Consider the following 13,948-nt stretch of genomic DNA (forward strand, 5'->3'; position numbering starts at 1 on the left):
CAATCCACCGACTGAGGTCTGCTTGGAAGCAGGAGGACCCTAGCAGACAAGCAACTGGTCCGCCCTTCTCCACATGGCAGCTCTGTGGACGTATGCGTCCAGTGCTCACACTGGACACATACGATTTAGCTTTTACTGGTCAGGCTCCCAAAAGGGAGGAGGACTAAAGGCCTGCAGTACGACAGGCTGTGGCGTGACCAAAGGAACTTTGCAAAGTCCAAGTGAGAAGGGGCCACTGACAGGGCCGCAAATCCCCAACTCTCTTCAGAGATGAAATCGCCAGAAGAAACACGGTCATCAGGGCGATCTGAGATCTCCTCAATAGGCTCGAAGGGAGGCCTACAGAGAGCGTTCAACACCACAGCCAGGTCCCAAGGAAGCACCCGAGACCGTACCCCCCTTGTCGGTGCGAACTAACACATGGCAGCCTCTTAGGTATGGGAGAAAGTATTTCAGAGCCTGAAACACGGCCAGGATCTCAAGCCTGTAGATGTGCCAGGCGAGATGATGACCTCTCCACCGACCGTGGGCAGGGTGGCCACTCATGACCACCCCCCAAACGGTGAGGAATGCGTCCGTCGCTAGCGTTACGCGGCGACAAGGAACTCCCAACACCAGGCCTTGGGACAAGAACCAAGGTTGTCTTCACATGTCCAAGGTACGTAGGCACCGCTGCATGACCTTGATCATGCGAAGCGGGTTTCCCCTCGGGGAGAATCCCTTGGTCTTGAGCCACCACTGTAGGGGTCTCATGTACAGCAGGCCAAAAGGTATCCTGTTGGACGCAGCTGCCACCAGACCCAGCAGTATCTGAAACTGCTTGACAGTGAGTGACTGGCCTTCTTTCACCCTCCTGACTTTCATGAGGACTGACTCGACGAGCAGGAGACATATGTGCCTGCACCGTGGTCGAATCCCCACCACCCCCAGATAAGTGGTTCTCTGTAATGGAGAAAGCACACTTTCCTTGGGGTTCAGTCTTAACCACAACACTTTTAAGTGAGCGAGAACAACACCTCAATGTTGAGCTGCCCTCCGCTCTGATCGAGAATCAACCAATAGTCGATGTAATTGAGTATACGGACGCCCCGTAGCCGCAGCGGAGCTAACGTGACACCCACACACTCGTAAAAGTGTGGGGTGAGAGTGCTAGGCCGAAGGGAAGTACCCGATATTGGTAAGCTTTGCCCCCAAAAGCAAACCTCAGGAACTTCCTGTGAGTGGGAAGGATGGAGACATGGAAGTATGCGTCTTTTAGATCTACGTGTCAAACCAGTCCTCGGACTTGATCTGAGATACTTACCTGCGCATCTTGAACTTCAGTCTTGCAGACTGAGCGGTTCACCTGATGCATATCTAAAATGGGACGCAATCCTCCGTCCTCCTTGGAACTATGAAGTACCGGCTGTAGAACCCGGACTCTCTTCGTAAGGAGGACCCACCTCGATGGCTTCCTTCCTTAAGAGAGTATCTACCTCTTGTTCCATTACCAGAGCCTGCTCGGGGCCCACCAACATGGAAATCACCCCATTGAATTGAGGCGGACGAGAATCGAACTGGATTCTACAGTGCGCAGGACCCATCGAGACACATTTGGTAGTAGTATCCACGCTGCAAAATAGTCTACTAAGGGAACCAGTCTCTCGAGACTGGCCTCTGGTGTAACCCGGAGCGGCTAGTTCGGTGCCCTGAAACGGAACCGCGGCAGGGAACTAGCTGCTACGCCCTGAAGCACCATAGGTGGCAGGGTTGGCAGAACGAACTCCTGAGGGTGCTGGGGGGCAACGATCGCTGTGTGCTGCACCCCGCTCTACCCCAGCGGGGGCTACCCTCATAAGCCCTGATCCCACTCACATCAGGGCTTCTTGGCCGAAGACCTCATCGCCTGCTTGGCCAAAGATGTCAAAACCAAAGATGCCTCTCCGCCGCCACCAGGGCTGCCATAGATCGCCTTGACGGTCTCCCTGGCGGCGCGGAGAGACAAATCAGCAGTTTTGCGGAGTTCACGGATGTGCTCTGCACTAATCCCTCGCCCTCATCCAACTCCTTGAGCAGGTCAGCCTGGCATGCCCGTAACACCACCATGATGTGCAGACATAAGCCAGGCCGACCCGCTGCTGCGTACCCCTTCCCTTCAGAGACGACGCAGCATCAGGGGACAGATAGCTGGCAGCGTCTGTTCCACCCGCGGCATCGCTCTGTAACCGCGCTCACTCTTCCCCCGGACATTACCGTAGTAATCGAATGAGGGGACGAAGAGGCGGGCCGAAATATTTTCCTTACAACCTCGACACCTCAGTGTGGAGGTCAGGGAAGAAAAGGCAGGCTCTGATGTGGAGGTGAGTCTGAAACCGCAGAAAACGCACGTATAACCCTCTCTGCGGTTCGACAAGACACTCCACAGGCTCCTCCTATTTGGGTGACAAAGTGGGTGCAACATGCTCGACGCCTCCCATGTCAACCTCCTCGGAGGAAGACACGAGAAGCGCCGATGCCCCTGCTCGAGGGGAAGTAACCGCAAGGCGGGCTTCCGAACTCGAGGAGCGTTCATGGGATCTGACAGGTGAGGATGGAGATAGAGACACGCTCGTCTCCGATCCCTCCATCAGATCCCGATGCGAACCCCGCGAGCGCCGCCCCCGCCCCGCCTAAGCGGAAGCGGGGCAGCGCCGCGGGGAACGCCAGACACACACAAGCTGTGTGTATCCCCTGCCCACAAAACGTTTGCAGGGAGGGACACACAGCTCGTAATGCGCTTCTCCCATAGTCCAAGCCTTAAACTGGCTCTTCTTAGCCATAGCTAAAGACAGACAACAGTAAATAAGACTGACAGAAACACAGAGCGCTTGCTGAATGACAAAAAGCTGACGCCGGTTTCACCGCACGTGCTTTTATGCCAGCTGGTCATTACGTCACCTCGCCCGTGACATCCCTCCCATCCATTGGACAGATTTCATTGGTATTCAGAGCCGGTTACGCTGTAGGCGTTCCCCAAAGCATCGTCGACGCAGCTCGAGTTCCTGAAGAGGAACTGATTTGTGACAACTTTGCAAATTTATTAAAAATAACAAAACTAATTACATTGCATACCCTTAACTCAGTACTTCGTTGAAGCACCTTTACAGCCTCAAGTCTTTTAGGTTAAAATGAAACTACATTTGACAGTTATCTGCCAATCTTCTCCTCACATCTCCAAATATGTTTGATTGGCTTAAAAACCACTCTTTGGCTGGTCCACTCTTGCATTGTCTTAGCAGTGTGCATAGGGTCATTAAGGAGAACCTTCTGTCCAGTCAGGGGTTCTGAATGCTCTGACCAAGGCTTTCATAATCTCCATAATTTGCTGTGTTGAGCTTTCCTTCTTCTCTCAGTCCCTCATTTCCTGCAACTGAAAAACAGTCCCACAGCATGAGGCTGCTACCAGCAAACTTGTTGGAATGGCACTGTGCAGATGATGAGTAGAGCCTGCTTTCCTTCATACATGATACTTGGAGCTGAGGTTCATCAAGACAAGATATTCTTGTTTCTCACTGTCTGAGAGTCCTATGGGCGATTATTATAATTTTTTCTTTGAATTTTAAGTGGATTTTCATCAGGGGTGTACATCGAATGGTTTGTCACCATACTATATAATATCATTCGCATACTCAGTGATACAATATTTGTAGATGCCTCAAAAAGGGGATGCTACTTGAGCTACCGGAAGTTCTGGAGTGGCCTCTGTGGGGCGCTCAGGAGGAGTGGACGCTTGAGGACGCTCTTGCAGCGCGGACGCTTGAGGGCGCTCATGCAGCGCGGACGCTTGAGGGCGCTCATGCAGCGCGGACGCTTGAGGGTCGGGAACGGCACTCCTGGCCGTGACTGGAGAACAGGATTCTCGGGGATCTGGATCGGCTCTTCCGGCCGTGACTGGAGAACTGGATTCGGGATCGGCACTCCTGATCGTGACATGAGAACTGGATTCTCGGGATACGGGATCGGCACTCCTGGCCGTGACTTGAGAACTGGATTCTCGGGGTACGGGTGTAGGTGCCACCACTTCGAGAGGTTCTGCAGCCGAAGCCGCCACCTCTGGAGGCACTGGAGCAGACTCGTGAACAGGAGAGACCTCAGGAACAGACTCGTGGACAGGAGAGGCCTCAGGAGCACAGTGTGCAGCCCATACACTCAAAATGGCGACCGCCATAACGGGAAGCACTGAGGTCAGGGGAACAGTCTCTGTAACAGCCAGGGTTGAGGCCCTGGGAATGCCAGCTACTCGCACCGACATCAGTGGTGGGTCCATCACACTGGATATCAGAACTCGAAGGACTGACCTTGAATCTGTGGTAACAGCCTCTGGCAGTTCGGCGGAGGCGTGAAGAGACTCTGGCTGAGGAGCTGCGGCGTGAAGAGACTCTGGCTGGAGCACTGAGACGTGGTGTGACTCTGGCTGGAGCACTGAGACGTGGTGTGACTCTGGCTGGAGCACTGAGACGTGGTGTGACTCTGGCTGGAGCACTGAGACGTGGTGTGACTCTGGCTGGAGCACTGAGACGTGGTGTGACTCTGGCTGGGCAGGCATGACGCGAGCAGACTCTGGCTGGGCAGGCATGACGCGAGCAGACTCTGGCTGGGCAGGCATGACGCGAGCAGACTCTGGCTGGGCAGGCATGACGCGAGCAGACTCTGGCTGGGCAGGCATGACGCGAGCAGACTCTGGCTGGGCAGGCATGACGCGAGCAGACTCTGGCTGGGCAGGCATGACGTGAGCAGACTCTGGCTGGTTAACACAGGCTGTGGCTTGACTTGGCTCTTTGAAGTAGGCTGGGACTCGACTTGGCTCGTGACTGGCAGAAATGATGCTACAGGGTGGTGTTGTGGCTGCTAGTTTGCGAGTGATTGCGGTGTTGAGTTCCTCTGCGACACCCACAGTGAATGAAGAGCCCACACACAGCAAAGCATAGTCCATAAATTGAGTGAGTGAAGCACGAGGACCCTCACGGATTAACTGCTGTTTGAGTGGCTGATTAATGCCCTCACAAAAGAAATCTATTAACAGATAGTCCGGTAGATGTGAGTCATTAGCCAAAGCTAAATACTCAGCGATGTAATGCTCTAGGGATCGTGTGCCTTGCTTAAGGGTCAATAATAAGAAGGCTACATCCATACCTGACCGAAGTTCGTCAGAAAAGCTGCTGGATCCATGTTGGGCCGAGTATTCTGTTACGGGAGTGACGAGACGTGAGACGTGCGGATCCATTTGCAAAGCTTTATTAAAAGACGTGGTCATACAGGCAGGGTCGAGAGACAGCAAACAGGTATGGCAGAGGCAAGACAGAGCAATCCGTGGAGCAAGCGTGGGTCGACGATCGGCGTACCAAATCCAGACAGGGCAAGGCAGAGAGAATAATCCAGAAACACGGGCAGGGTCAGACACGGCAAGATAAACAAGACAAGACTACTAAGGAAACGCTTTGTATGCAGACTAGGCTAACAATACTCGGCAGCGAGCAAGAGCAAGTCCCAGGCTTAAATAGTGTGTGTTTGGGTGATGGTGATTGCGAGATGGTTCTCAGGTGTGGGCGTGATCAGTGCGAACAGCTGTGAGTGATTAGTGAGTGCAATGGATGGTGGGAAATGGAGTCCAATGTGCTGTGTAGTGTGAAAGTCCATGTGGTGAGCGGGTGACCTCTGGTGGTGAGTAAACTGAAGTGCATGGCCAGGATTTGTAACACATTGTATAAATTAATAGACCTGTTTTAAAAAAACTTTTTTAAAGAAGACATTTTCAATGAGGAGTAAGCTAATAGCCTATTTTATTTTCCTCACAGCGCATCACGCAGGGCAATAATTTCATGTAGCCTAATTTAATAATAAAAGTAATTTAATAATATTAATAGGCCTAATAAGAAGAATGTAACAGGCCTACATTAATTAGAAATGCTAAATCCTCTTAATATTGCCAATTTTTGATGCTTCTCTCTGGCTATCATCAACACATTACCATGCAAATCAGCACGGGGAGGATATCACCCGCAATGTGTGCCCATGTGGAAATAGTTTTAGGAATTGATTTTTTTTTTTTATTGAATTGAAAAAATAAAAAATCCCAACTTTCTCTCTTTTCTATATTCGTAAGTGTCACTTTGTAAGTGTTATATTTGGCATTAGTATATTACTAAGTGGCACTTGAGAAGTTTAATACCACAAAAAAAGTAAAATATGCCTTTTTTGAAGCTGCTGCATATAAAAAAAACGAATAGATAAAGTTTAGGCGTTCATTACTTTCTCTCAATTTAATTAGTTTTTTAGCTCCCCCTCTTAACTGTTAAGCCTAACCCCCACCCACCCCCCCTTAGCACCCCTAACAAAAAAATCCTGGAGCTGCCACTGAAAAGCACGGATCCAATATACTAATATAGCCTACATGTGTTTATGTTGAGACACAGACCTAATCGACTGTGTTTACTATGATATTTGCTAAGACGCACATTTTATGTAATTTTGTCTCTATTTGTTCATCCAAGCACAAACAAGAAGAGAAAAATAACTCAAATCGGTATTTGCGCGCTGTCTGAAACACGATTGACTGTGTGTGCACAGAAAACTTCTCACATAACTCTCCACTTTTACGCTTGTCTTAGTCTTTTGGGCAGTCCTTATTATCGAGTCCTGACTAGGGTTGGGAATAAAAAAATCGATTCTGATTCCAGAATCGAATACTTAAGGTCAGGAATCGGATACTTGTTGTCAAATTAATTTCGATTCCGCCTATCGATTTCTATGCGCTTTTTTTTCTTCATCTGTGAGGACCGGTGTGACCTAGCGATCTGCCAGGACCTTGCTCGCTAATCTAAGCGCTCCAAAGTTTCGCTACATTTGCGATCAAAAGACAAAAAAGCTAAGTATAATATATGTGATAGCTAAACATGTTGCAAGAGAGGTGTCACCACCAACATGACATTAATTTAATAGATTCATCTGTTTCATTCCTCAACCTTTGACGCGTGCAATCACAATGTTGTGATCACTTGGTTCGTCCGTGCAGCAGATTTGAACATTTAAATCTGCATTCGCACTGTTGCTGACCTAAAGAGAGCAGCTGTCATGTATATGAATGAAACCGCTTCACAGCCTTTTCAACCACACAGTATCATTTTTTCTGTGTTACAAACATTCAAATTACAGAAGCACTGTTATAAAATTTATAGTTCAGATATAGCCTAAACTCCGATATGTACGGTAGCCTCTCCTTTTGAAAGTAATTTGACACTTCAAATGAAGATTTAATGATTACATACCAGTAGGTGGCAAAAAGGGTCTGTTAAAATGTATTTGTCTTTGAAACATACAAGAGATTCGTTCAAGGACGCTGATTCATCCAGTAATGAAACAAGTACATCTTGAGAGAGTCATTCATAAATTACATGTGATTTTGTTTAGTTGTCTAATATTTTTTTCTGCAGAATCATGAGAGAACCACAACTTCCATTAAGAAAAAAAAATTATAATAAAAAAAAAAAAATTATCCAGAATCATGCAGTTCTATTTTGCACACAAACAGCACTTAAAGAGTCCAGTTTTTATGTAGCCTGTTCATTTTTGTCCATGGTATTCAGCTCCAATAATATGGTTTGCAAAAAAGAGACACAGGATAAATGTTTGATATCATTATTTTATCACATTGGAATCGAAACTGGGAATCGAAAAGAATCGGAATCGATAAGCAGAATCGGAATCGATAAAATTCAAACGATACCCAACCCTAGTCCTGACAGGTGAGTTTAAATGAGAATACATATGTTGGCAGAAATGCATAAACAGACATTGCTTGAAAATGTGAACAGTGTCAAAATACAGGTGCTTATTTATACCACAGGTATACAGTGCTGTGAAAAGGTTTTTGCCCCCTTCCTGTTTTTTACATTTTTTGCATATTTGTCACAAATTTTTAATATTACACAAAGATAATGCAAGTTTATATAAAATGCAGTTTTTAAATGTTGATTCATTTATAAAGGGAAAAAAGCTGTCCAAACCTACTTGGCCCTACGTGAAAAATTAATTGCCGCCTCCTGTTAAATCATGAAAGAACTGTGATTAACCACATTATTTTAGAAAGCGGAGTTAAATTCCACTAGCCAAACACAAGCCTGATTACTGACAGATCTTTTGAATCAAGAAATCACTTAAATAGAACCTGTCTGACAAAGTAAAGCATGCTTAAGCATGCTGCCACAATCTAAAGAAAGTCAAGAACAGATGAGAAACAAAACAGTTGACATGCATCAGTCTGGAAAGGGTTATAAAGCCATTTGTAAGGCTTTGGGACTCCAGCGAGCCATGGTCAGAGCCATTATCCACAAATGAAGAAATCTTGGAACAGTGGTGAACCTTCCCAGGAGTGGCCGGCCTACCAAAATTACTCCAAGAGCGCAATGACGACTCATCCAGGAGGTCATAAAAGAACCCAGAACAACATCTAAAGAACTGCAGGCCTCACTTGCTTCAATTAAGGTCAGTGTTCATGATTCAACAATAAGAAAGAGACTGGGCAAAAACGGCATCCATGGGAGAGTTCCAAGGCAAAAGCCACTGCTGACCAAAAAGAATACTAAAGGCCTGTTCACACCGGGACGAATTTTGCACGCGATATTCGCCGACGTTTAACGCCTCGTGACTAAACAAAGGGCACCAATGTGAGTGTGCACACCGACGCTAAAAACGCCACGCGTAAAAGTGTCATTTTTAAAAAAACGCCTCCGGTTCAAAAACTATCCAACCAATGAGGTTTCTTTCCCAAATCTTGACACAATCCTGTCTCTTAGTTCTGCAGGCAGTTATTTTGACCTTTTGGCTAAGTACTGAGTTAAGGGTATGAATACTTATGCCAGGGGTGGCAAACTCCAGTCCTGGAAAGCCACAACCCTGCAGAGTTCAGCTCCAACCCTAATTAAAACTCACCTGCCTGCTTTCTAGTAACCCTTCAGACCTTGATTAGCTTGTTCAGGTGTGTTTGATTAGGATTGAAGCAAAACTCTGCAGGGCTGCGGCACTCCAGGACCGACGTTTGCCACCCCTGACTTATGCAATGTACTCAGTTTTTTATTTTTAATAAATTTGCAAAGTTGTCACAAATCTGTTTTTTTCTTTGTCATTATGGTATATGGAGTGTAGATTGATGTGGGAAAAATTTAATTTAAGGCAGTTTAACATAAGGTAGCAACATAAACCCAAACACTTCAAGGCACTGTATATTTTTTGTATAATAGATTTTAGTTTTCTGTACTTTCACAAAGTTTTTTCTCTCTCTCTCTCTCTTTCTTATTCTGCTTTTCTTGTTGCTGTGTCTCCAGTGATGAACACAATGATCTGGTGAAACCTGGTAATCATCTAACCTGCAGTGGAGACTTAGTGGAGACTAACATCAGACACCAGAGAATAAAAGACACTCACAAAACATGCATGAAGAACAAATATGAGAGCTTATTTGAAGGAATCAAATTACAAAAGAATCAAACCCTGCTGAACAGGATCTACACACAGCTCTACATCATAGAAGGAGAGCGTGAAGGAGTGAATGAAGAACACGAGGTTGTACAGATGGAGAAAATACAGATACCACAACACCCACAAGACACTCCAATCTACTGCAATGATATCTTTAAACCCTTACATCAACCAGGATGTGAGGGGAAAGCCAAAATAAAGTCTGTTCTTACTAAAGGCATCGCTGGAATTGGAAAAACCGTCTCTGTGCAGAAGTTCATTCTGGATTGGGCAGAGGGCAAAGCCAATCAGGATGTAGATTTCATGTTTGTGCTTCTATTTCGAGAGCTAAACTTGATTAAAGATCATCAGTACAGTCTTCACAGACTTCTGCTGGACTTTCATCCTGAACTTCATGATCTGGATTCAGATATTTATGATGAATGTAATGTTGTGTTTGTCTTTGATGGTCTGGATGAAAGCAGAATTGCAATGAAATTTTCAGACACTGAGAAAGTTTCTGATGTTACTGAGATTTCATCTGTCAGTGTGTTGATGTCAAACCTTATAAAAGGAGATCTTCTTCCTTCCTCTCACATCTGGATCACCTCCAGACCAGCAGCAGCCATACAGATCCCCTCCCAATACATCAACCGTCTGACAGAAATTCAGGGATTCAATGACCATCAGAAGGAGGAATATTTTAAGAAAAGAATCAGTGATGAACATCAAGCCAGCAGAATCATCTCACATATTAAAAGAGCAAGAAGCCTCCAGATCATGTGCCACATCCCCATCTTCTGCTGGATCTCAGCCACTGTGCTTCAAAACCACCTGAAACACAATGACAGTGCAGAAATCCCCAAAACTCTCACTGAAATGTACATACATTTCTTGCTCATTCAGACAAATATAAAGAATCAGAAGTATGAAGAGAAGGATCCAGAGAAGCTCCTAAAGTCAAATAGAGAAATGATTGTGAAACTTGCTGAACTGGCTTTCAAACAGCTGATGAAGGGCAATGTGATGTTCTATGAGGAGGACCTGAAAGAGAGCAGCATAGACATCACTGATGCCTCAGTGTATTCTGGGATTTGCACTGAGATCTTCAAGGAGGAATCTGTGATTCATCAGAGAAAAGTCTATAGCTTCATACATCTGAGCTTTCAGGAGTTTCTTGCTGCTTTCTATGTGTTTTTCTCCCATGTAGTCAAGAACACAAAAATACTGCAGTTATTTCTGGGTCATAAATATGAAAGGTACAGGTCTGAGGACAACTCTCTTTGTGAACTACTAAAAACAGCTGTTTATAAAACCCTTGAGAGTGAAAATGGACAACTAGATCTTTTTCTCCGATTCCTGCTAGGCATCTCAATGGAGTCAAATCAGAGACTCTTTGAAGATCTACTGATAAGAACAGAGAACAGCTCGGAGAGCATTAAAAATACTACACTGTACATTAAAAACAAAATCAAAGATGGACGTAATCTCTTTGCTAACAGATCTATTAAATTGCTCCTCTGTCTGCTTGAAATGAAGGATCAGACTCTGTACAGAGAGATTCAGGAGTTTGTGAAATCAGATAAACACTCAGAAGATAAACTCTCTCTTGCTCATTGCTCAGCAATAGCCTACATGCTTCAGATGTCAGAGGAGGTGCTGGATGAGCTTGACCTCAATAAATACAACACATCAGAGAAGGGTAGAAGAAGACTGATACCAGCTGTGAGCAACTGCAGAAAAGCTATGTGAGTATTGATATGACGTGATTCAATATTAATTTAAATGCACAGTAAGACAACTTGATATTCTGAAAAACTGTGATAAACCAAGTGTCACAAGTAATAGAAAAAACATGACATAACAAACTCACCCTAAACCATTTATTTTTCAAGTTCAGGTAAACCACATCTCCATAGCTACTTTAAATTCTGAAGCCATTCTGACCACTGGTCTGGTATTTTGTTGTCCACACAATGTTCTTTCTGCATTTTTTTTTTTTTTTTTTTACTTGAGAGAAGCAGTGTTAGCAATGAAAAACTACCTGTAGGTCCTACATAGAAACTATAGTGTAAGCGATAGCTCTTCCATAAAAACTTGTATTATTACATTCAATAAAATTAGGGCCGTTAACGTTAACACATGTGATTAATTTAAAAATCCTTAACATGTTAATATAATTTAATACAATTAACACAAAATTAATAAAGCACAATTTCTATTTTATCCTTTTAACTTAATTGTGCTTCTCTATTTGAGATCAGATAATTTTAAGCATTTTTAAACAGTTATTCCAAAACAGTGCTAATGTAAATGAAACATGGATGGTTACATCAGAGATGGCAGAGAGCGCAAAGACTCACGTTGCATTTTCAGTATTCATTCCAGTGTGTTTCACTTTCAAACACAAACTCTGTCATGTTCTGTTATTGTTCTTCTCACGCATCAGGCTGCGTGTGAAATAGAAGCATTAAAAGACCTTTAAAAGTATGTATGGCAAAGATGATATACAAAGATGGAATGCCATCTCTTTCCTTGGCCTTAGTCATAGAATTGACTCGAAGGATGACTGGAACATCCTTCCACGATATCTCTATGTATTTCAAGCACTTCCTGTAGAAATTCCCTTAAAACATTGGTCTAAATTATGGAAGCAGAATAATGCCAATAGTTTTTGAAACAAAGCATGCTGAATTCCACAAATCGGAAAAAAAAAATGCATTGCAATTAACAGTGCTTGCATTTTAATGCCTTGTATTTCTAGGGCTTGCATTTTTAGGTCCTGAAATTTAACATAGTTGTTTATTTAAGCTGTGAATATTTCAATTTAAAATATTTCACACACATTTTCATAATTAAAAATTCAATAATTCATATTCACCTTCCAGAATTCACTTCCAAAATATTCAATCTGTTTAATCAATCATCTTATTTGCTCCTTTGTTTCCGTTCCTTTATAAGTCCTCAGTTCTCACCTTATCTTTGTCTTGCTTTAATGTTTTATATTGTAAATCGTGCGTTGATGCTGATTAAATCCTCCTTTCGTCTACTCCTTCGTCTTTGTGAATCACTACAACCACGGAACCTTAACATTATTCCCCAAACTTCACATATTATTCCCTTATACCTGCATGGAGGTACAGAAAAGGAACACTATAATTACAAAAAAGTTACACTGTAAATTCTGTTTAATTACGCAGTACGTTGCGGGTTGTAATCTAAAGCGTTACCATATTTTTATGTAAAAAACATCATAATTTAGAAGTAAGCTATTTTCTGTACTGTTTTTAACTTTCATAATCATCAATGGTAATTGCTTATTGTTAATTATTTTCTCTTCTACCTCTGTTATAGACTTGCAGGCTGTAATCTCACTGATGAATGCTGTGAAATTATGGTCTCAATTCTACGATCATCAGACTCTCTTCTGAGAGAGCTGGACCTGAGTAACAATAACCTGCAGGACAGAAAGAACAGTCCACAGAGTCAACTGGAGAGGTTTGTGATTTTCAAAAATTATGTACTGATGATCCAATAAATTGACCAGTCAACCCCTGCCACAGTCTTTTTCAAAATTTAGTACACTTTACAGCACTGACAAAAACCAATCCATCTAGCCCATGCCAGTTAAGCCTGTTTTGGTATTCAGTGAAGAGGTGGGATTGTGCCAGTGTCATGATTGTTTTTCTCTTGTTTGGGAAACTGGCATTCAGGTTTTGTACAATGACCTGAGAGGAAAGACGTGCTCTGGGCCCATATTTATCAAGCCTCTGACAATTACTCACAATAACTAAGAATTGACTTGAGTAAACAAATGCTTGGCTCAAAGCTGTGCTATATACAAATTATGCAAGGGAATTTGAATATAATTGGGGGGAGGGGGCATTTAACTGTTCATGAGGTAGATGGCATGAGGGAAGAAGCTTTTCCTATGTCTGGCTGTTTTGGTGCTCACTGCTCTGTAGCGCTGACCAGACGACAACAGTGTGAGGGTTCCAGAATGATTTTGCAATCCTTTTACTCACTCTGGATGTTCTTAGAGGGTAGGGAGGGTTGCACCAATGACTCGCTCAGCAGTCAGGACTATCCTCTGTAGTCTTCTAAGGTCAGTTTTGGTAGCTGAGCTGAAACAGACAGTTATCGAAGTGCAGAGGACGGATTCAATGATGGCTGAGTGGAACTGTCTCAGCAGCTCCTGTGGCAGGTAGAACTTCCTCAGCTGGCGAAGGAAGTACAGCTTCTGCTGGGCCTTTTTGACAATAAGATCAATGTGATTGTCCCACTTCAGGTCCTGAGAGCTGGTGGGGCCCAGGAACCTGAATGACTCCACTGTTGTTACAGTGCTGTCCATGATGGTGAGTTGCGGGGAGTGCAGGGGGGTTTCTCCTGAAATCCACTATCATCTCCACTGTTTTGAGCATGTTGAGCTCCAGATTGTTGTGACTGCACCAGACAGCCAGCTCTTAAACCACCTCTC

At 44.3% G+C, this 13,948-nt stretch overlaps 1 protein-coding gene across 1 annotated transcript in view; it reads left to right on the forward strand.

Moving 5' to 3' along the window:
- The window catches only part of LOC306860984 (NACHT, LRR and PYD domains-containing protein 3-like), a 41,775-nt gene that overhangs the window by 8,866 nt on the left and 18,961 nt on the right, over window positions 1-13,948 (forward strand). The window contains exons 5-6 of the mRNA XM_079403024.1: window positions 9,339-11,219; window positions 12,826-12,969. Coding sequence (XP_079259150.1) covers window positions 9,339-11,219; window positions 12,826-12,969 — 2,025 coding nt within the window. The remainder of the gene's footprint in view (window positions 1-9,338; window positions 11,220-12,825; window positions 12,970-13,948) is intronic.

Source organism: Barbus barbus (assembly GCF_936440315.1).
Source record: "Barbus barbus genome assembly, chromosome: 41".
In the NCBI taxonomy this organism is placed as follows: Eukaryota; Metazoa; Chordata; class Actinopteri; order Cypriniformes; family Cyprinidae; genus Barbus; species Barbus barbus.